At 45.4% G+C, this 23986-nt stretch overlaps 1 protein-coding gene and 1 long non-coding RNA gene across 2 annotated transcripts in view; one reads left to right on the plus strand and one right to left on the minus strand.

Moving 5' to 3' along the window:
* The window catches only part of LOC311600708, a 28901-nt gene extending 19328 nt beyond the window's left edge, over positions 1–9573 (minus strand). The window contains exon 1 of the long non-coding RNA XR_014780323.1: positions 6083–9573. This is a non-coding gene — a long non-coding RNA (uncharacterized lncRNA). The remainder of the gene's footprint in view (positions 1–6082) is intronic.
* Positions 9574–9580: 7 nt separating this feature from the next.
* On the plus strand, positions 9581–11918 carry SOX17 (SRY-box transcription factor 17). Its single transcript, XM_084786609.1, has 2 exons — positions 9581–10162; positions 10629–11918. The coding sequence occupies exons 1-2, from the start codon at positions 9856–9858 to the stop codon at positions 11606–11608; spliced, it is 1287 nt and encodes a 428-aa protein (XP_084642735.1). The 5' UTR covers positions 9581–9855; the 3' UTR covers positions 11609–11918.
* The last annotated feature ends 12068 nt before the right edge of the window (positions 11919–23986 follow it).

Raw genomic sequence — 23986 nt, forward strand, 5'->3', positions numbered from 1 at the left:
CCCAGGAAAATGACAATACTAGAGCAGTTTTCAAAATACACCAGATATGAGACTTAGGTGACAGTGACATAAGGCAGTGTCCTACACAGGTTTTCTGTTTTTGTTTTTTGTCAACAAGATCTGGGGAAACCTCACGTGAGAAAATGCTTCCATAAGATTGCCTGTAAGTAAAGGCTATATGGCATTTCTTGATTGATGCTTGATGTGGGAGGTCCTAGATCACCATGGGTGGTACATCCTGGACAGGTGCTCTTGCGTTATATAAGAAAGCAAACTCAACGAGGCACAAGCCAGTAAACAGCGTTTATCCATGGTCTCTGCTTCAGTTCCTTCCTCCACGTTCCTGGTTCCTGTTTGAGTTCCTGTCCTGATTTCTCACAGTGATGGATTATGACATGAGAGTGATAAGCTGAAACAAACCCTTTTCTTCCCAAGTTGCTTTGGGTCATGGTGTTTATCATAGCAATAGAAAGCAAACTAAGATAGGTAGTAACGATGCTCACTTTGTGATTGCTTACATGGCTGCACACTAACGTTAGGGGAAGCCACACTGGAAATGTACAGCAAGGATGAAACATCCTGCTACAGATTAATGTCTTAGAAGACTGATGTCATATATACAAACAGTTTGACATACAGAATGTTACTTGTATACCCATATTAGCACCTATAATCTATAGTTTTATGTTAATGTCTTATATGACAGGACATATAGGTTTTGCATACTAACTACTATTAGTATATTGTTTTTATGCATTTTTATATATTTAGAAAGAAAAAAACAAGAAAGAACCAATGTAGGGATCTTTTGTTTATTTACCTAAGGAGAGATGGGTTAAACAAGAAAATGTCAACAGTCAGGAGGTTCTCTGTGAGGAAACTGCAATGTGTTCATCTATTTTGTAATTGTTTTGCATGCTTAAAAGTATTTCCAAATAAACTGTTTTAGGATAATAGCTTGTACTTACACAGATGTATTAGTTAGAATCACTTTCAAATATGGGAGGATTTCTTTTTTTAAATTTTTTATTAATTTATTCTTGTTACATCTCAATGGTTATGCCATCCCTTGTATCCTCCCATTCTTCCCTCCCTCCCATTTTCCTCTTATTCCCCTTCCCTATGACTGAGGGGGATTACCTCCCCCTGTATATGCTCATAGGGTATCAAGTCTCTTCTTGGTATCCTGCTATCTTTCCTCTGAGTGCCACCAGGTCTCCCCCTCCAGGGAAAATGGTCAAATATGAGGCACCAGAGTTTGTGTGCAAGTCATACCCCACTCTCCACTCAACTGTGGAGAATGTTCTGACCATTGGCTAGATCTGGGTAGGGGTTTAAAGTTTACCGCCTGTATTGTCCTTGGCTGGTGCCTTAGTTTGAGTGGAACCCCTGGGCCCAAATCTGCCTATCATAATGTTCTACTTGTAGGTTTCTAGGACCCTCTGGATCCTTCTACTTTTCTATTCTCCCATGCTTCTCTCATCTAGAGTCTCAATAGGATGCCCTCCCCTCTGTCTATGGGAGGATTACTGTGCCTTAAAATTCTCTCTAGGAGAACATGAGGGCAGGATATGAGGTATGCAATCTTTCTCAGAGTTAGTATCCTATAAATGCCAGTGCAGCTTTAAGGGAAACATGAAGTGATGTGGGGAGAAATGTCAAAAAGAAAGAGTTGTTAATTCTGTTTCTACAATCTAAGTCTTAGTTAACCCCTGGAGTCATCTGTCAGATGACAATGAACTCAAGTATGCCCATTTAGTCCCAGCTCTGTCAAACAGAGTCTATTTCCCTTGGATCAAAGATGAGACCTTCTCTTACACAAATAAATTAAAACATTAAAAAAAAAACCTCTTTTACTCTATGGACAAAACAACATCCTATTATAATCATTTGGCCTCTACTTCATTTCAGCATAGTCTGCTTCTTTCTTTTTTCCTAGAAATGCTTCCAACTTTTTTTTTTTAAAGACAATTGAATACAAGACAATTTGAGTGGCTTACTAGCTCTGTTGGTATCAAGTTATTGAACAACCAAGCTAGAATCTGGAATTCTTTTTCCTCTACAGCACAGAAAGGCCTGGGCTGGCCTGGAGGATTTGTGCAGTTGTGGATGTTCATCCTTTGATGAGAATGGCTGTCTGTGTCTGTGTGCCAGGCATTGTCACCAAAATTAAACTGTGCCTTTAAAGCTCCAGGAAAAGGATTTAGCCCCACACTAGGCTCAGGCAAGGGCTGCCTTCCTTGCAAGGTGTCTCTTTGTGTTTCAGTTTTGTTTTGTTTTGTTTTTTTAATGGAATGACAAATGTTTTATGACTCTGTGTATTTTCCTTTGTGTGGCTTAGGATTCTATTTATTTATTCTTTAATAGAGATATTTGTTTTATGTATATGGGTATTTTGCCTGCATGTATGTATGTACCCCTTGTGTGCACCTAGTGTCCTCAGAGGTTGGAAGAGGGTAGCTGAGTCCCAGGAACAGGAGTTACAGATGAGTATGAGCTGCTATGTGGGTGCTGGGGATAGAACTTGATCACCTGGAAAAGCACCAGTGCTCTTAACCACTGAGCCATTTCTTCAGCTCCTAGGCTTAGGGCTTTAGAAGGTTAGTATGACTTCTCCCAATTTTTATTCTTACCACCAGAGTAAAAAAAAAGTTTGTGTTCAAACATAACCAGAAAACACACAATAGTTTGCAGACTCCTCCCTGAAAACTTTGGAATAAATGCTGGCAAGAGCTGGTGCTAGCAGATATTTCTACTAGAGATGTGAGCGTGCTATGACGTCGACTTGTTCAACTGCTCCTTTCATTCACCCCTACACAGTGGCAGCTTCTATTCCCCTAGGCACACATTTTCACTGATTTAAGTACTTACTATGCGCCTGGCCCTGTTTTAAGCCCTCTATGAACAATGAGCTTCTCTCATCTTTATAAAGATCTCAGAAGTTACTGCTATTATCATTGTGCTTCAGTTTACAGATGGATTTTAAAGAGATTCCATAACATTCCAAAGATATACAACTTGTGTGTTACTTAAGTAGAATTCAGTTGTAAACAGCTCATCCCTCCCCGGAGTTTGTGCCCACTAACAAGCGAGTCATGATGTATCTTTAACAGGGACTGGATAATTGTGATTAAGTGAATGGTCTTGTCTCGGGATGATTGGAAACATCAAGTAAATCATTAAGTTGCTTTGTCTTTTAACTTTCTGTTTTACAAGAAGGTAAATGAAAATTTTCTTTCCTTAGGAACAACTAGAGTGCGGAGAATTTACCAGTTGCCACATTAGAGCGTTCGCTAATTGCTGTGGTTCTATGTTTTTAACACCCGCTTGATAATGTGTTTTGAAGTCACCGCTGATGTAAGTAGGTGATGGGTGAGATCATAACAGTTCATCAATGTTCACTAAGTCCTTTACAGCTCGAGAAGACATGGCACACAGTGATAAAGTGTCAGTTTCCTTATATTTGCATGTTAGCTCCAGCTTTGAACTCTTTTCTTCTAACTCAGTTGAATTAGAATTTGTCCCTATGAAAAGATGTCAAAAAATAAATGAGATGTCATGTAAGAGTTAGACTGTCTTTGTTTGTTTGTTTGTTCATTTGTTTTTGTTTTTGGAGACAGGGTTTCCCTGTGTAGCCTTGGCTGTCCTGTACTCACTTTGTAGACCAGGCTGGCCTTGAACTCACAGTGATTAAAGGTGTGTGTCACCACACCTGGCGCTAGACTGTCTTTTCTAAAACCTAGATATTTTAATTTTCTTTTTCAATCCTGGAACTTCCTCTATAGACCAGGCTAGCTTTGAACTCATAGAGATCTGCCTGCCTCTGCCTTCAGAGTGCTGGGATTAAATGGGTGCACCACCACCACCACCACCATCACCACTGGGTAAAAACCTAGGTATTCTAAATGATGCTTTCTTTCTGCATTGTTGGTATTTCTGATTAAAAATAATTACCATGACGCAGTTAATAAGAACACTGAATTCTTTTCCATCATTCCTTAATCCATCACTACCAACTTCTTTCTTAATCTAGTCCTTGTAAATTCCAATTGGTCCTCATTATTTGTAAACATGCCTAGAAATAAATTCAAAATAAGACCTGTTACTGTTTTCAACTAGAAAAATTGGATTGTTCATGAATGCTTGTTATGTGACCATAGTCACACTGGTTCTCTTTCTACCTCAGTCTCCTAAGCAAAAGGGGACTAAGGGGTAGCTGCTTTGCTAACCTCCGGGGCAGCTGTGAGGGTCAGATGATCAAAGAAAACTGCTTTATAAACAATACTGTGTTTATGAAGAAACTAAGATAGACGTTTGTTTCCTTCTGTATCATGGTTACAGGTCACATCATCAATGTGTATCGTCAGCCTGGGTTTCTGCACTGAGAGCATTAAGAATAGCCTCAGGATTTAAATGCCCTGTGCTGTGTGATTTCAGTTCCGGATTGAATTATTGAAAGAGAAGTGGAAGGAATGCTATTCTCCAGAAGCTCTGTGACTAGTTGAGCCTCTAAGGTCTGTGGAGCCGGTTCCCAATGCTTTACTCAGAAAGAAGATGACGCTAGGACTGAACTGGACACTCTTTCCATTATCCACAACTACTAGTGAGTGAGTTGTGTGACCCAGGATGGAAAGATGGAGACAATAGGGAAGGCCCTGCATTGTTATGAATAAACCAAAGAAAGGAAAGTTGTTGGCAAGTCCAACAGATGGATGAAGAAGAGCATTCAGGTGACCAGCCGCTGAAACCCAGGAAGGCTTCCTAACGCTCCCTTGCCTGCTTTTAAGCTTCGGAAGCTAAATTAAGTTCAGATTCAAAAATCTGATCTGCTTGGGAGCCAGGTGCATACAGGAGGTTATGAGTGCTGTCAGGAGTGGCAGGCCCTACAACCTATTTAACTTTGATCGTGTGCATGATCACAGAATGCATACCTTGCCCTAAGGAACCATCTGGCACCATTCAGTCAGTCCTCCTAGGGGACCTTGGAAGCAGAGTTTTCAGAGTAGAAATGCACCTATTGCCTCTTAATACGAAAACAACACAACACAACACACAACTCAGTGTGCTTGACTCGCTGTGGTCAGCATCAATTTCACACACCAGGAACAGATTCTTACAGGAGCGTAGACTGAGGCCGGGCAGCTGGATCTTAATAAGTCAGCGGTAAAGACTAATAACAAAACACTGGACATTGCTGGGAAGCATGCCCTGCCCTCGGTGCTCTCCTTTGGATGAGAGTGCAAGTTCTCCTAGGAAGCCCTGGCCTCCTCTAGGGTGTGGATGGCAGCAAAGGTAACAGGCTGCAGCAGCCCCCACCTTTATAAAAAGCCAAGCCACATTTGAATTGCCTTTAAGTTCAAAGAAGACCCCCCCCCCCACGAAATGCGAATAAGGCTTTCTTTAATCCTGGATCTCAGACCACCCTTCCCAAGAGAACCTCGGGGATCCAGAGACCGGGCAATAAAGAGAAGTAGTCCATACTTTATCTGGGGCTCACAGTGGGGAGTGTGGGTTCTAAGAAAGCTTTCCGACCAGCTTCTGGGCTAGGAAGAGAAGCGGGAACAGCGCATTTCCTGCTTCGCCCCGCTAAAAACTCAGCCGGGGCCAAGCGGGAAGGAGGACGTGGTCTTGGAGTCGCCAGCTGCTAGGGTGGGGCTTGGGGGACAGCCAGAGAGGAGCCACAAAGTAGAGGAGGATTCAGACAGAGGATTACATGAGACCCTGCCCACTTAGGATGCGCGCCCCCATCTTTGTGGGTACTGAGTCTCCAAAGCTAATCCTGGGGGCCACACTTTCTTAGCTACCACTGGAGAGGCGGGTGAAGCCAAGACTGCAACGTCTGTCCTGGATGTCCAGGGCCACCATTAGCGGCGGGTGACAGCTATCGCTCCTGCCACTCTTTTATCTCCTCTCTTGTCCACTGCTAGCAAATTTCGATCTCCATCCCGGACCCACTGGGGAACGACCCGGGTCAAAGGGATTACGAGAGGGACGCGAAATGTATACAAGGGAAAAGAGAGGGCACTCGTTTGGTACCCGGGTGAGAAGTGCCAATCGGCGATGTCGCCGTGCGTGGCCCTACCTGAGAGGTGCAGAGCCCCGGAGCTCGGAAGCTACGTGCCTTGTCACTTTTCTCTTTCCAGAGGCTTCCAGAGGCAGCCTCTGAGGTACGGTTTTTACGTCGTCCAGCCGTGCTATAGTCTCTTTATCTTAGAGGCCGCCGCGGGCTCTGCCCAGGATGACGGCCCGCACTCTCCTTTCTCCCTCCCCCTGAACTTGCTCTCCAGGGGCCACGGAACTGCCTGGGCGCCCACGGGTCCTGCGCAATTAGACTTGAGTGCCCTTTAACAGGCTCTGGCTATCCGAACACAAACCCCACAAAACCTGCGAGAAAAACTTGCTCACTCAGGAGCTGGCGATAGAGCATGGCTTTGACTCTTCAAATTCCGAGCCACAGTTGATCACCAACCCGCTTGTTATAGGCCCTAGCATTCGCGGGCACAGCTTCTTGTTACATTTAGTCGTTTCCTTGCCCAGCCTTTTCGGGCCTCAGAAGTCGCTCGGGGATGTGGCGAATTCAGCAGCCGCCCAGAAATCCTGCACTGTGCGTGTGTGACACCGCTGCAGGCTGCGGCAGACAGGCGTGCCAGGCTCCTACTCTTGATTCCCACCCCCACCCCAGTAAATCTCTAGTGTTGAGGGAAGCAAGGCTTGCAGGAAGCCGCTCCGGATGTTTGCTTCTTTACATGTGGCATTTGTGGCTGGCTTTGATAACGTCGTGAGCTGGGCTCCAACACCCATTTAGTGAAGAAACTGAAATATAGTCCACTCACACCGGGGCGGGTCTGCGGTGCGGTTGCCCCCAACACTCCTCCCAAAGTATCTGTCAAGAATGGTCAGCAGACATTAGATCTAGGTAAGAGGACGGGAAGGGAACTAGTCTTGGGAAAGCGCCATATTTCCTGATAGATTTGTTAAGTAAAGTACTACCTTGTGACTCCAAGGGAGGCTTTTTAAAGAAATGGAGCAGAAGAGTCATAATGTGTTAGTAGTTTGTGCTTCCTTTCACACAGATCAGTATTTAATTTTCAAGGATGAGTGCAAATAATGCCGGGGCACCCATGGGCTTTCTTTCCCAACACTTTCTGGGTGTTCTAGGTTCCCCTCACCGAACAAGAACAGAAGGAGGAACCCATGTAAAAATGATGCAAATACATTTTCTAGACTTACACCTGTATTATATTTCTGTTGTCTCTTTGCTTTCGGAGAAATCAGTCAAGACAGAGAAGATACAGAAAATGCACTCTGGACCCGGTACTGTTTTCAGGCTTCATTTCAAACAAATCTCTTAGTTTGTAAAAGATTTCACACACACAGAGAGAAAATTCGGCCCTGGGATCTTTGAAAAGATGTCTCTTATGAGCTGCAGAAGAAAGAGTCCACCATGGAGGTGAGGGCCTGCACTTTCCCGAGCTGCTGGTAAGCAGGAGGGGTAAGCAGGGAGATGCTTTCTCAAAACAAACAGCAGCAGCAGCAGCAGCAACAACAACAACAACAACAAAAAAGAGATTAAAAAAAAAAGAGCAACTGGCTAGAGATTTAACTTGTATTATTGCTATATCTACCCCTATGGTTTGCTCAGTTAAACATTTGAAATACATTTTTTTGTCTTACTTTTAAGGCAATGTGTTTTTTAAAGAAAAATATAAAGCTTTGAGGAAAAGCACATCACCAGTTAAATTTGAGATCAACTGCTTTCAAATCACCAATTAAAAAAATTTTTTTTTCCTCTGATTTGTTAAGGCAGATTTAACACCCCACCACCACCACCACCACCACCATGAACCTTACAGACCGGGGGACTTTAACTGCAGTGTCACTGTTCTTTCTATACAACTACTAGCTGTATACAGGACAGAGGTTCACTGCTGCTTTACAAACAAAGCAAATTAAGGAAAAGCTGGATTCTGTATGAGGTGTTTGTTTGTTTGGAGAAAAAGTAGTTCCAGAAACAGATGGCCAGAAGCTAGCAAAAGCTCTCTGCTTTTTGGAACCTGCAGTATGCCAGACTTGGTCTCTGAAATAACGCACAAGAAAGCCTTAAACATGGTATCCATCATAGGCACATGCAGGGCCATCCCGGGCCCTGAAGCAACTGATACTTTTTAATCAGCTCTTCATAGTAAGCACAATCAGTTTTGGAAACCGCTGTGTTGGTCTTTCTTTTTCTTTCTTTCTTCCTTCCTTCCTTCCTTTCAAGACACGGTTGCATGTAGCTCAGGCTAGCCTCTAACTCCACATGTAGCTGAGGATGATCTTGAACTTATTATTCTGCTTCCATTTTTTCAAGTGTTGGAATTATGGAATCACAGGCAATAGCCATCACATGGGCTTTCTTCTATGCTGGATTCTTCTTGCCTGGTAGGTGAGCATTCTAACTGAGCTATATGCCCCCACCAGCCCTCGGATTTTCCTCCTTCAAAATTATGCAAAATAGCTATGTTAGTTCTCTTAGAAAACAACACAAATATGCAAACAAATTCAAATGCAAGCCGGAGCTTGCGTACTTTTGGTGCTCCTGGTTTGCCGGCTGGCTGGTGTGATCAAGGTCCTGCCTGTGGAGCAGGCCCGTGGACACTCAGTTTCCCCACCTGGAAGCTATAATGCTGGCCATTCGAAAGACTAGTTGGGGGCTGAATTAGTTTGCTAAGGTTTGGAGGGTGCTGAATGGCTGGCTCCTGGGAAAATGTGTTTAGAAAGACATAGAAAAGTAGGTTTAGGTCTGAGATGAATCTAAGATTTTTTTCTTTCATTCCAATCTTAAGAAATACATAGAAACTCTGTAACCATTTGTCAGGGTAACCTACGGATTTTGCTGCTTAAATGGACTGACCTTTTTCCTCCAAGGAGCGTCACAGGGCTGCTGTCTTTGCATTTTATATTATATTTTATTTTTGCGGCGTTTGGGATCTAAAGAGTAGCCTCTTGCTACTCCTTAGAAATAAAACCAGGTTTTGTCTCTTTTATTGAACACACGAGAGCAGCTTTTGTTATATATATTTTGTTTCACACAGAAATTTTCAAGGGTTGACTTGAACTTTTAATTCGTTGAGTGGTGAAATATTAGTGATGTAACATTTTATATTCAACTTCGTTTTTTAAATTAAAATCTACCTTGGACATTTTTGATATAACATAAACATGTTGACTTCTTGGGAGAAGAACAGGATTACGCCCCCCACCCCCCCCCCCCGAAAAACCATGTGAAGGTAATTACCTCCTGTAATAAATACGTGTTTTTTCTTTTCAAATAATGGAATGGATAGCTAGTGTGTTAATATGAACTACCTCGGACCAGTGCTTCAATATTCCGGTACAGTGAGCACCCCCAGGCAGCTGTATTTCAGCAGTCCTATTCGCCGAAGTCGAGAGGACTAGGCGCCAGAGCCCGGCTCCAGCCAGTTTTCCCTCCCCGGCAGGTGTAGCCCTAGACTCTGCGGGAGGAGGGGAAACGGGCGGGTGTGGGGTTGAACTGAGACTTGGGACTCGGACCACCGGCTGGGCGGGGGCCTAGCGACTAGGGTCCGGCCCGCCCCCGCCGCGCCATTGGCCGCATCTATAAAGAAAAGGGCCAGCGGCCTGGGGACACCCGCAGTGTCACTGAGTAGATCTCTAGTGCAGGCGGCGGGTGCGTTAGGACTAGGTGGAGAAGCAGCGGGAAGTTTGCGCCCCAGCTAACTTTACACAGCGTCCGTCTGGGCATCTCCAGGCTAGCTTCCCATCCCTGCTTCAGAGTCCAGGGGAAGCAGCGTGTCCCGGGGCGGGTAGCGGAGCGCGGGGTCGGTCTGGAGCGCCATGAGCAGCCCGGATGCGGGATACGCCAGTGACGACCAGAGCCAGCCCCGGAGCGCGCTGCCCGCGGTGATGGCTGGGTTGGGCCCCTGCCCCTGGGCCGAGTCCCTGAGCCCCCTCGGGGACGGAAAAGTGAAAGGCGAGGTTGTGGCGAGTAGCGGGGCGCCAGCCGGGAGCTCCGGCAGAGCCAAAGCTGAGTCTCGCATCCGGCGGCCGATGAACGCCTTCATGGTATGGGCCAAAGACGAGCGCAAGCGGCTGGCACAGCAGAACCCGGACCTGCACAACGCAGAGCTAAGCAAGATGCTAGGTGAGTGCGACTGGGGGAGCTAGGCCACCACGGGCACTCCAGCGTGTGGCTGAGCCACATCCTTGGGACCGAGGGTGCCTTTTCTTTTTCTTTTCTTTTCTCTCTTTTTTCTTTGTTGAGTCTTGCCCCCACCCCTGACACAACCAGTGTCAGGCTCGGTCCCTTCCTCCAGTCCCCTCTCTCGCGAAAGCCGTCTTGGCTTTTTGGTCTTTAGCGCCCAAGAGTTTCTCAGCGCTTCGTAGCGGCGATCTGGACACCCCGGGTGCCTACCCCTTTGAGTGTAGGAGACTTTGTCAGATTTTTGTTTTTGTTTTTTTCCGAATTAACCGGAGATAGGCTAGGGAGAAAGCCTCTTTTAGGCGGTCTGTAAAGACTGGTTCGCTCCACTGAAGGTTGCACGGCAGAGGGGCCTGGGCGCGGGGGCTCAGCTGGCTACCGCTGAGGGCATCTCCGCCTTCCCTTGCAGGCAAGTCCTGGAAAGCGTTGACGTTGGCGGAGAAGCGGCCCTTCGTGGAAGAGGCAGAGCGGCTGCGGGTGCAGCACATGCAGGACCACCCCAACTATAAGTACCGGCCACGGCGGCGCAAGCAGGTGAAGCGCATGAAGCGGGTTGAGGGAGGCTTCCTGCACGCTCTCGCTGAGCCTCCGGCCGGCGCCCTGGGCCCGGAAGGCAGTCGCGTGGCCATGGATGGCCTGGGCCTGCCTTTCCCGGAGCCGGGTTTCGCGGCCGGTCCGCCGCTGCTGCCCCCGCACATGGGCGCCCACTACCGCGACTGCCAGGGCTTGGGCGCGCCCGGGCTCGACGGCTACACTTTGCCCACTCCGGACACATCCCCGCTGGATGGCGTGGAGCAGGACCCAGCCTTCTTTGCTGCCCCGCTGCCAGGGGACTGCCCGGCCGCCGGCGCCTATAGTTACGCGCAGGTCTCGGACTACACGGTGCCCACAGAGCCTCCCGCTGTCCCTATGCGAGTGGGACCGGATCCCTCGGGTCCTTCGATGTCGGGGATCCTGGCGCCCCCCAGCGCCTTGCACCTGTACTACGGTGCGATGGGCTCACCCCCGCCGAGCGCCGGGCGCGGTTTCCACGCGCAGCCCCAGCAGCCGCTTCAACCGCAGGCGCCACCACAACCGCCACCGCCGCCGCCACCGCCGCCACCGCCGCCGCAGCAGCACCCTGCGCACGGCCCAGGGCAGCCTTCGCCCCCTCCCGAGGCTCTGCCCTGCAGGGACGGCACGGAACCCACCCAGTCCACTGAGCTGCTTGGGGAGGTGGACCGCACAGAATTCGAACAGTATCTGCACTTTGTGTATAAACCTGAGATGGGTCTTCCCTACCAGGGACATGACTGCAGTGTGAACCTCTCAGACAGCCATGGAGCCATTTCCTCCGTGGTGTCCGACGCTAGCTCAGCGGTCTACTACTGCAACTACCCGGACATTTGATGGTTGCCTACCCCAGATCTGCAGGCCAGAAGCAGTGTTACACACTTCCTGGAAAGAGCTGTTTTGTTTTTAAGTTGCCTTGGCATATAATTTATGGTAATTTATTTTGTCTGCCACTTGAACAGTTGAGGGGCTACATGAGATTTTGTTTAAAATGCATTGAGGGACTTGTTCCCCACATCACTGTCCGATTTCAACCAGTTTTAAATATCTCGCCAACTTATGCCATTTCTTGAAAGTGTATTTATCCAAAGAAATTTTGTCATGCGTGTTTTTTAAATCTTAAATAAAATCTGGAATCTTTTAAAAATCAACCTCTATCACACTGGCTTTATCAAAAATTAAAGGTCAACAGTGAATATTATACCATTAGAAGTGTAGAGTTAACTTAAAAATTTTCATTTTCTTACAATGGTAAACCCAAATGCATTCAAGAAACCCTAAATATTTATAAATGATGGGGTGTTCAGATGTAATGTAATTGTTCAATTAAAGAAAAAGTCTCCTGAGAATGAACTTGCTAGGTACATTCCAAATGATCCTGGTTTCTAAAAATAATATTGTAAATGTTTTTAATTCTGTACACTTTAAAGAGAGGTCAAAAAAATTCTGGCTTTTCAATCATGATCTTGAGATCTGCCAAAAAGGGTTTTTCAGATATGTTTTCCACTTGTCTTTTCTTCCAAAAGTCTTGCTCCCCTCATTCCACAAAATTTACCTTTAATCCTCGCATACTTAGAGTCACAGGAACTAATTAAAATAAAAATTGTGTTGTGACTATCAGTGAACTTTATGTAATGTCAACAGTGTGTTTTACTATAGGTAGCAAATGTGGATGGCTGCATTCCGACATTTTGCAGTTTTCAGACTCCAGGTTCTTCCTGAGTGTGCCTGGTGTGCTTTACACAAGTGAAGACACAAGCCAGCCCTAGCACACCTTCTTCACACGCTATTGTAAAGAAATAGGTACAAGGCTTCAGCCCTTAGCCCTGGTGAGAATCCGCTGTCCTAATTACTGCTATACAGACCCGAGACCATGGGAACTGATGACTTGTAGTGGGCATTTCCTGTGCCAGATGTTTCCTCAGTATCATTCTGTACCGTTTGTGTCTGGGCAAGCCTTCCAGTTGGGCACTATTCTCATTTTTCAAGTGATAGTGATTTAAAAAAGAAAAGCACATTTCTGGCAAGTTTACAAAGGTTTGGCAAAGTCATCTCTCCTACACCCCGCAGGCTGTGGACTAATGCATGTGTCGCCTTGTGTAGGGGGCATAGTTTAAGCACTGGGATTCATATTCTGGCCAGCATGTAAAGTAGTTACGTGGTGGGGATCCCTAAGACTGGATTCTCTTGGAAATAAAATAGCAATGTGCGTTTTTAAAAGGGAGTTCCTGGTTGCTAGGCATGGAAGGGTAGACAGTTTCAGTGACAAAAGATTGAGCCTATTTTGATTGAAAATAGTAGAACTGACTATAATCGTTTTAAAAATTCTATTTAGAAATTCAAAGTTCACGTGAGGGTGGTTATCTGACCTATTTCCTTTTCCTTTCTCCCTCGAAGCCCCTGCCACTAGGCATGGAAACCAGAGTCTTGTATAAGTTAGGCAAGTGCTCTACAACCAGCTGCGTTCCTCAGGATTACACACACACACACACACACACACACACACACACACACACACACACTCGCCTCCCCCTCCCCCAATCCTTGGTCTATCCAGGAACTCACTATATAGATTCTCAGCCCTCTGCCTCCCCATTGCTGGGACTAAAGGCATACACCACTATGCCGGGGAGCATGATTTTTATTCAGTGTTTTTCCTTGTTCCATATTATTTCTTTCTCTGATCCCAGAGAGGTTCTGCTTCCAGCTTAAGTTCATTTCCTAGGATTTCCCAGAAGTTCTCAATAGGCTATGGAAGCAGGCAGAGGGGTTTAGCAAGCTCACTTTTAAGGCCACATGGTGGCTAATTGAGATTTCTCTAGACATTTTAGTGTTTGAACCCAAACTGTTGGAAGCTTGGCTGCTATCTCTTGACAAAATAAAGAGGGTAAGCAGGGAAAAGGGGAAGGAAGAAAAGGAGATAGTGTCTAGTGTAAAGCCCAAATCTAATTAAATGTCACACTTTTAATCACTCCTAAGGCACAGATGGGACTACAAGGCAGCCAAAATTATTAAGACAACGTTATTATGTGCATGGAGGCCTCTTCATCCTCATACACAACACCTGTGTGTGGTTACTGCAAACCAGTTCCTCTTATGATCAAATTATCTGCTAATGTTTGCTTTGTTATGTGATAGTCATCTCATTTTTTTTTTTTTACTGTTTTATGGAGGAACATACACATAAATGACACCCTACCTCCTCTTTCTGAGACCCTTTAGTGTGAACATTTAGGGCAGGTTTTTGTTTGTTTGTTTGTTTATTGGGTTCTAAGCGGCCTTAGATGTAGCAGGCACACAGAGGACACTCCCTTTGTACTTAGGTACAATTCTGGAAGTGTGGGACTCTTTGCAACTCTCAAAGGGTTACAGAAGCCTTGGGTTTGCTCAGCAGAACACACAGACAGCTCCAGCAGCCAAACCAGATGACAGGCACCAGATATTTGAAATTAAAGAACTGTTTCATAAGGAATTTTGTTTTCCTATGATATGCCTCAAGAAACAAACAGATGCTATTCTCCTGTGTTTAAAAGGAGCCTCTAACATACGGGTAATATGAAGATGTGAGCTTTTGTCAGCGCCACTGTGATGGTGAGATCTAGATTGGAAGATTGGCCCCAGACAACCTACTTTAGGCCTTTATGCCTATGCGGCATTCCTTCCCACGTTTTAATCTGAGTGGGATTTGCTACTCTCCAACTCCCTAAAAGGTAATAGAAGTGAAACTGTGACAGTTATAAGACTTGACTTGTAGGAAGGCTTGGCAGATTTTGTTTCTTGTGTTCTTGGAAAGCCTGGACCATTGAGTTAAAAGATTAGTCACCACTTAACCAACATGGGAACCGCACAGAGATAAAGAAGAGAGGCCTAGGCTTCTCACACCTAAAGTTTCAGAAGCCTGGGAGAAAGAGGAATGGAAGGATCCAGTGGGTCCTGGAAAACTACAGACGAGTCTGGGCCCTGGGGCCCTCCGCAAACTGTGGCAACAGCCAAGGAAAAAATAGGCAGTAAAAACCTTGAACCCCTACCCGGACTAGCCGATGGACATTCTCCACTGTTGAGTGGAGAAGGAGATCTAACTTTCACACAAACTCTGGTGCCCCATATTTGAGCATGTCCCTTGGACGGAGATGCCTGGTGGCACTCAGAGGAAAGATAAGAGGTCACCAAGGAGAGACTTGATACCGTATGAGCATATTCAGGGGGAGGAGGTCCCCCTCAGACACAGACTTAGGGGAGGGGAGGGGAGTAGGGGGGAAGTGGGAGGAAGGGAGGAATGGGAGGATACATGGGATGGGCTAACAACTGAGATGTAATATGTATAAATTAATAAAAATGTATTAAAATAAAATAAAATAAAATAAAAAAAGAAGAGAGGCCTAGGGTTTCTCTGAAGAGGGAGAGGGGCTCAGTTTCTCCAGGCCACTCACGCCCGATTGGAACTGAAACAGTTGAATAGGAAAATACCCAGAAGAAGGAAGCTAGGGCTCTAATTCAGTGTTAAAGTGCTTGCCAAGATAGATTTGATCTACAGCATCACTGAACAAAACAACTACAACAACAACAACAACAACAACAACAACAACAACAACAATCAAACAGAAGAGTCTAGGCATGCTATATGTTTGTTTGGTTTGTCTGTTTGTTTTTGAGAGGGGATTGCTGTAGTCTGGCTATAGACTTCTGAAACACCTGTTGTCCTTAAGCCCTTGTTTTAAATTAAAGAAATATAGGTTTTGGTGGCAAAGGCTTTGGGTCCCTTTAGAGACATTATTAAAGTGAAGGGCAGTGGTTAGGGTTAATATTGCTAGGATGAAACACCATGACAAAAAGAAAGTTGGGGAGGAAAGGGTGTATTTGGCTTACACTTCCTTCCACATCATAGTCCACCATTGAAGGAAGTCTGGACAGGAACTCAAACAGGACAGGAACCTGGAGGCAGGAGCTGACGCAGAGGTCATGTAAGGGTGCTGCTTACTGCCTTGCTCCCCTTGTGTTGCTCAGCTTTCTTTCTAGTATAACTGAAGGTGGCCTCATCTTCAACGGGCTGTGCCTGTCTTCCTATGTCAATCACAAATTTTAGAAATGCTCTAGAGCCTTGCCTACATCACTGTCTCAAAGGAGGCTCCCTTCTTCGCTGATAGCTGTAGCTTGTGTTTAAGTTGATGCAAAATTAGCCAGCATTGATAGGATATAAAATGTGAACAAGAATTGAAAGACTCTGGTATCGTCACATCTGTAGATGGACACACACACACACACACACACACACACACACACACACACAGAGATCCAGGTCCAACCACTGTGATATAATCCAGCCTGTAGCTAATCTTTGTTTTGTTTTGTTTTGTTTGCTTTTTAAGACAGAGTTTCTCTGTGTAACCTTGGCTGTCCTGGAGTCCCTTTTGTAGACCAGGCTGGTCTCAAATTCACAGAGACCTGCCTGCTCTGCCTCCCTGAATGACAGGAGTACAGGCATGTGCCATCCGCTACTCTTTTTTTTTAATTATTTTATTTTTGTACATATACATTTATATTACACATATATATAATAGATTACCTATGGCAAGAAGATCCATGACACTTTTTTAAAAAGTATATAAAACTTACCTTGGAAATAAATTCATTATAGGTAAATTGATTTTTCATTATTTCTATTTTCAAAGTTCTTTAGAATTGTCTAGATGTGAGAATCCAAACTTTTCCTGGCCGGATATAGCCAGACTTCAGACTGATATAGAATCTGAAAACACTAACAATAAAGCTGTTTTCCCACAAGAGGACACGATGTGCTCTCTTGAAAGCCACCAGGTGCTAAACGTCAAGTAAGTTTGTAAATTGATTGTACAAGTAGCCAAGATGATATCACAATGAAGTGATTTTACTTTCTTTTTCATCTCACTCTGCAGACAGTACCCACGCCCTCTTTAAGTCTGTGGTGGGACTAGTAAGGAAAAGTGCTGGCAAACCAAAGGAACTTAGGGCAAGCGGAAAGGAGTGCTGGGATCCAAGTATACTTACTTAATTTTACATTCTTACATGGTTCATTTCGTTTTAAATCCTCAGAACTGTGTCTGTACAGAAAATGCCATTCATGTTCAATATCCACTCCCCACTCCGCCCCCCAATTGTCCCCCCTTCCTTTGACTTGTTTTGACAGTAGTGGTCAGGGAGAGGTATTTTACAACCATTAGTTCAGCACAAATTTATTCTTCCTGCTTACAAGGTGCTTCCTTTTGGGTCCAAAAGATTCCTCTGAAGAAAAGTGGTTTCGATGTTCGCATCTGGAGGAGGCTGGGGGAGGGGCTTCCACTCCTCCCACATACTGAGCCTATACCCACTGAGTATTTCATTGGCTCTCTGGTCTTAGGTCTAGCTGTATTTCCTCCAGTTTTCACTCCCATGCCTTTTTCTGCTTTTCTAAATAAGAAGGTTGCTGTGTGCTATTTCCTCCCCCCTGAATAACCAAGCAGCGTTGGATTTAAACTGCTTAGTGTCTCATATATAAATGCAGAATCTCCACCACTGACCCTTTAACTCCACTGTGAATACTAGAAATTGTCATGGCCAAGTGCTTGGTACATAGCAGGTCCAAACATAATATTGTGGTTGATAATGGTGCTCTTTATTGTATAAAGTTCCTAACAGCTCCAAGCAAAACCAATTTGATTGAAAACCAGAATAAAAACTTATTCTTGGGCCATTAAAAGGGCCCAACAAGGTAACAGCCCTTGTCACCAGCCCTGACAACCTGAGATCAGTCTCTTTGACCCATAATGGTAGAAGGAAAGAACTGACTTCAGCAAGTTGTCTTCTGACCTTCATAGACACTCTGGCAGGTGTGCTCAAACACACACACACAGACAGACAGACACACACACACACTCACACAAACACTCACACACACACTGACACACACATTCACACAGACACACAAACACACACACACTGACACAGACACACACACTCACACATACATAGTTGTAAGAATAAAACAAAATTTAATTATTCTTGTTAAGAAGCTACCTTCGAGAATTTTGTTTCTACTGTAACCAATATCTTGTTAAACATTTGTCAAAATGAATTTAGAAGATATATTCACCAAATTGAAGTCACTGAAGATAAGGGTCTGCATGAAGATGAAAACAAACAAACAAACAAACAAACAAAACAAAAAAGACAGGCCAGGAAGAGTGTGATTTTCAGCTTACTGCTCCCTTGCAAAGCACTTAGTAAACCATTAGAAAAGCACATTAGTAGATGTAGTTACCCACTTGGTTGGCAGATAAAATACACCTGACAACCTGTTAAAGAAAGATAAGAACTGCAGCATGTGTACCTATCAGATTCTTCGGGAGAAGTGAGGCAGGATTGGAACATTTGTTTTTTTGTATCCCTGTCCTGGTACTTGCTAAATGCACAAAAAGTTGATAGAAGGACTCCTGTAGTTGCTGGTGTCTCTGTTTTCTTTTTAAAAAAATAATTTATTTTTTTATTTTATATGCATTGTTGTTTTGTCTGCATATATGTCTGTGTGAGGGTGTCAGGTCCCCTGGAACTGGAGTTACAGACAGTTGTGAACTACCACATAGGTGCTGGGAATTGAACCTGGGTCTTGTGGAAGAACAGTTAGTGTTCTTAACCACTGAGCGATCTCTCCAGCCCTGTGCCTCTGGTGCCTCTGTTTTCTGTTGGTTCAGCGGAGAGAATTCAATTAATTCTTGCTTTGGTGGCTGTCATTTTTTCTCTAATATAATATGTTGGGACATAAAAGTTAAGCAATACAGAACAGCAAGATATTGGAGCTAAGAGCCACTGAGGATGGCTGAATAAAGCTCGGAGTGTTCTCAAGAAGAAGAAGAAGAAAAAAATCCTCTGCATCTGGAGCCAGAGGTTTGGTTTACCTGGTTCAGGAACACAGTTCCCGTAGGCTTGACGAAGTTACTGACATTTTCTGAGCTCTGATCTACTTTTTATTTACCAAACAAATAAATAAGGAAAGCCCAGAGTGGTGGCACATACCCAGGAGGTCTACAGGTTATTTCCAGGACTGCCAAGGCTATACAGAGAAACCCTACTTCAAAACAAAACAAACAAAACCCAAGTAAACAAAAGCAGGGAGAATGACCAAAGCTTTATGCCTGTATGACAAAGCTAACAATAGAAGTCTTAGAAGATCTGCTCAGGGATCCTAGGAGATCGTACAGAAAGGCACTCAGGGGTGTTGTCCTGGGTGCCTCAGAAGGTGGTCCTCTGTTCTCTGGCTCATCGTTTGAATTTGGTGTATGTCTATCTAGCTATCTATCTCTGCAGTCTTGGGCTCAAACATAACTCAACTCTTCCACTGCAAAAGAGAAAGACATCAGAACTCACCTTCTCTGCCTGCTTTGATTGACAACGGAACAAGAGTGCCAATATTAGTCTTGAAAGAATGTACATTTTGGGGGCCCAGGATCATCTTTGTTTTGTTCTGAGCTTTGGATTGCTCAATGTCTTTGAGTATAGAAGAGAAATTATTTTCACCTAGGTTAAGTGGATAGAACATCTCAGTACCCATACACCCCAGTTTTCAGGAAACCCTCAGGGTATTTGAAAGAGGATCAACCAATGGAGATACTCTCTTTGCATCCTCCCCCCTCACCCCCTCAACACTCACCTTGACTAAAGCCCTCAGTGGTAGTTTCACACCTTTTCCTTTTAAAGGAATGAGCAGGCAGAGTAAAATAAGGGAGGGAGGCAAACTGAGACCCTCCTTCTCAGTTCCCTGTAGTGTTAAAAACCTGACACTAGGTCTCTAAAGCTCCCAGCCCTCAAAGGTTATTTCCCCAAAGCAACAATGAACAGGGCTGAAAAGAAAAACCCAAAGCACCCAGCGTCAAAAGGAAGGATTCTGTTGCATTTGTGAAAAATTAAAAATTTAGATTCTTGCAAATAATAGTAGGGAGAGGAGGTGCACAGCTACCAGGTAGGTGCCAAAAGCAGAAGCTCCCACGCCAGAATGTCAAGCTGAAAATACTACGGAAGGAGCTTTAGAAACAGTACAGGCTGTGGACTTTATGTACTTAATAAAATAATTAAAAATTCAAATCGTGGATAGCTTGCAAAAACACAAGCAAAGTTAGATAGGCTGGGTGTGAAAGGGTTCGCTCTTCCGACTCAGTCCTTCAGTGTCACAATCAATACATTTTTAGCCCCTCCCCCTCCCGCCGTTCCCCCCCCCCCCAGACTACTTATATTAATTCTGTTCATCTGGTTATTTAGTAGTCGAATGTAGGTTTGTTGGTTGTATTTACTTCCTTCTGTGAGAACTAAAAATTCCCTATCCACCTCCGCTCTATGAATGTGGTTACGTGCATCTCTATTTCCGTCCAAATTTTTCTTGGGTTGCTCAAGCATCATTTAGCTTTCCACCTCTTTTGCTTCTTAGCGAAAGTAGGGTCTTGGGTCCCTACAGGAAAGCTAGGCTAGGGTGTAGTCCCTCCCCCCCCCCTCCCCGAAGCGGCGTTTCTGCGAAGTGACATTTTTCAGAGGAGTTTTTCTGTTTTGTTTTTCTTGAAGGGATATGTTCAGCACGCAGAATGTTGATTTATCCTCTTAATTAAAAAAAAAAAACCTCATTTACTTTTTGCAGCATTTCCCCAAAATCAAGATTGCCATCTCCTTAAGGAGTTGTAGCCTCGCATTCACGTCCCTTCCACTCCAGGAGAAACCGTGTTTGCCCCGCCCAGGTCCTTTCTCCAGTATTGTGTGGCCCGCTCCTGGGGTCGGGTGCAGGCGGCCATAGCACACACCAGAGGTGCCGGCTTCCTTCGCCTGAAGTCCGCGCTTAGGCTGCGGTTAATCAGGGGACATTTAAACAAATCTCTGGAGTGACATTAACTAAGAAGGTCAAAGAGCACAGATATGATAGTGGGGACAAAGGCGGGGAGTGTGGGTGGAGGAGGACAGCCGGCTTGCGGCTTGCGCTCCAGATATTTCCTGCTCAGTTTTACCTCGTGCGGTGCCCAGAGGCCTTCCGAGCCAAGGTCAGAGAACTTGGCCCTCACTGAACCGCATTTGCTCCGGTTCAGAAACCTGCCTGCGGAGCTGAGCCTTCGGAAGTGACTTCTAAGACCCATTTTCCTGCGATCAGGAGAAAAAATTTTTTAATCTAAATTTTTGTCGTGTGTGTGTGTGTGTGTGTGTGTGTGTGTGTGTGTGTGTGTGTGTCTGTCCCTGAACTCATGACTCATGACCCTTCTACTTCGGGCCCCCGAGTGTGGGTTTACTGGGAGGGGAGGCCAACTCTTAACTGTCATTTTCTTTCTTTTTTTCTTTCTTTCTCTTTCTTTCTCTCTCTCTCTCTCTCTCTCTCTCTCTCTCTCTCTCTCTCTCTCTCTCTCTAAACTGTTACTTTCTATTGAGTGCCTCTTTATTGAACCAGGTAGGTGCCAAGTTCAGACTCACAAACGGAGTAGCCCTTTTGGCATAGTCTGACTCAGTACACCTTCTCTTTCTAGGGCATGGGTGTGTTGTGTGGCCAGCATGGGCCATGGTGCAGAGCCTTGGGCCAGAGGGCTGAGATGCACCAGTGGTGCTCAGTGACAGCATGGCCATGCCTCTGCCCTTGGGCTGTGTCAGGGAGCCACTTTAGGAGCCTGGAAGTGAATAAAGTGTTAGGCATTGGCTAGCCGCTCCCCTTTCCTGTAGAGAAAAGCTCAGGCTCACAGCCCTGGACTTCAAGGTTTCTGAGGCATCAAGATGTGGGTAAAGCCAAGTGACCAGCATCTGGCCTGAGACTCTACACACAGCTAGTGAAGAGGAGGAGTGGCCAGGAACCTGGGAACAGCGGGATTATAGAGGACAGGACGTTTCCTTTGGGGGAATGGTGATTAAATTTAGGAAAGGAAACCAGACGTTTCCTTGGTACCAAAGTACCAACTGTTATCAAGGACAGACAAGTGCTGTAGGTCTTGGGAAAGGTTTTAGGGTACCTTCTAATGAGGTGTGGTTCTCCAAAGAAAACAGAACGACCTTGTTTCTAAGTTTTAATTTTACTTAATTTTTCAGAGCTGAATTCCTTCTTCATTTTTTGGGTGAGGAGTTGAGAGTTGGGGAATAGGACAGAACATGGCTGGTCATGAATGTCTCTAGACAGGTCTTCACTAACACAGCTCAGCAAAAAGCCTAAAACATCTGCCTAGCACACTGGAGCTTTGGCGAGCTGGTGTTGCTTAAATTTGTCTTAGAAAGGGGCCTCTATTTGTGAACAGAGCAAGCTTCCAGAATCTTTGATGCTAAGGGATAGAAACACTCAGGCGTGTAAAGAAAAAGAATAAAACGGCGGGGCTTAATTTTATCACACCAATGCAAGGACATTACTCCTCTGCATGGCATTTATGTATGTATATATTTGCTTACTTCCTTACTTACTTATTTTCCATATCAATTTAGACAGCCCAGGGACACAGTCCTTACAGCTTTGGAAGTAACTTCTCCATCCCTAACTGCTCAGTGTTCCCTGCGACATATCTTTCTTCTGTGTCCACAACCACAGAGACATACAGGATGGCATTTCCATCCTAATTCCAGGCTCCCTTTTCCAGTTGGGGTATTCCCTGGCATCTGTGTATTCCTGGAAAGTAGGAGGCATCACTCATCTCATCTCCAGGCCTACCTAAGCTTGCCTGTGACTTAGTCTCACTTACACCCAGAGCTCTCTACCAATTATGCAAAACCCGAGTTGCTTGCAAGACCGGTAAGAAGACCCAGGGAAGCGCATTTCATTAGCAAAGATAAGGGGTGAAAACTGTGTGCGCTTTTACTGCAAACTCCTAAAAGACAGGGTCTTTTGTGAAGGATCCCTTGGGTGGTTTCTGCCAGCTCGTGGGGAGTGCAGGCATGGCAGGCTAGGGTGGACACTCTTTGGAGCATAGACCTTCAGCTGCCTGCCTAATCCATTGTTGTCTAACCAGGGCGTCTTTCAGGCATTTCCAGGACCATAAAACAGCAGGCTGGGATGCGTCCCTAGTAGCTGATTCAGCTGAGAGAGTGACTTCTGCCTTAACCACTGTAAGTCCTTGTGGTCTCTGATATGGGTCTCCCCTGATATCGGTTGTTAGTGTTTCGTAGGCACCTCTCTGAGACATATGCGCTCTCCTGTTGGGACAAGACTGCGTACACAGCAAGGCAGGCATTTGGACAGAAGCTGCTACAGAGACAGAGGTGGCGCTCAGAGGGGATACAATGGGGCCAGGTCAGTGCTCAGGACAGCTCTCTAGGCACGAGGACCTTGTGACCCTGAGCCCACCCTCCTTTTACCCTCCAGTGCCCTAACTCAACACTGCCTGGAGCAGAATTCTAGGGATTGAACAAGCCCCTCTAAGTTGTTACCCTTTGCCAGCTTTAGAACGCACACCCTGGGTTCCCCGTGGAGTCGGACTAAACCTTCCCTGCAGCTTAGCTCTGGGGAATTGAGCCTGCCGTGCCACACCTGGTACCAAGAATCTGACTGATCTCCAGGGCCAGACCTCCTACCGCCCTCCAGCGACCAGGACTTGTATATTGTGCAGTGGATTCTCTCCCCGACCCGCCATGTGGCTGTGGCTTCCAGATGCAATTGCAAACTCATCATTATCACCGCAATTTGTCAGCTCAGCAGCACGCCCAAGAGTGTCTATGTTATGATGGTGGATCCGGGAAATGCTCCTGGGGACAGCTCAGGCACTAGCTGCTGGAGTCCTCTCTGTTCAGCCCTCTGAGTTCCACTGCTCCTTCGCTACGTATTAATTATTGCTACTGTTGGAACACGGGAAACATTTATCCTTCCCAGAGTAAAGGCCAATATTTGACGTTGTTAGCATTGCCAAGGGGGATATGCAGAAGTGTTTATGCAGAATCGATTTCTATCTCCATATATTATTTCTGCACTAAGTACAGATTGCATTTAGAGAGTGAAAAATAAATGCACAGTAGAAGGAAATACTATTTTCTTAAAAAAAAAATGGATCTTTCAGGCTATTTTAAAAATTAGTTTATTTATTCATTTTGCATCCTGGTTGTAGCCTCCTCCTTCCTCTCCTCCCAGTCTCACACTCTTACCCTTTCCCCTCTCTCCTATTCCTCTGAAAAGGGGAACCCCCCCCCCCCACCTACTCCAGCTCATCAAGTCGCACCAGTACTGAGCATCTCCTTCTCTCTTGTGCCCGCTTTCTGGCTATCTTAAAGCATTCT

This window comes from Acomys minous (assembly GCF_964271855.1).
Source record: "Acomys minous genome assembly, chromosome: 1".
In the NCBI taxonomy this organism is placed as follows: domain Eukaryota; kingdom Metazoa; phylum Chordata; class Mammalia; order Rodentia; family Muridae; genus Acomys; species Acomys minous.

Excerpts from the sequence above, each read along its gene's own strand:
- SOX17 (XM_084786609.1), top strand. The coding sequence starts at position 9,856 with ATGAGCAGCCCGGATGCGGGATACGCCAGTGACGACCAGAGCCAGCCC. Across the intron at positions 10,163-10,628 it reads AGAGCTAAGCAAGATGCTAG|GCAAGTCCTGGAAAGCGTTG; the intron begins GTGAGTGCGACT and ends CTTCCCTTGCAG.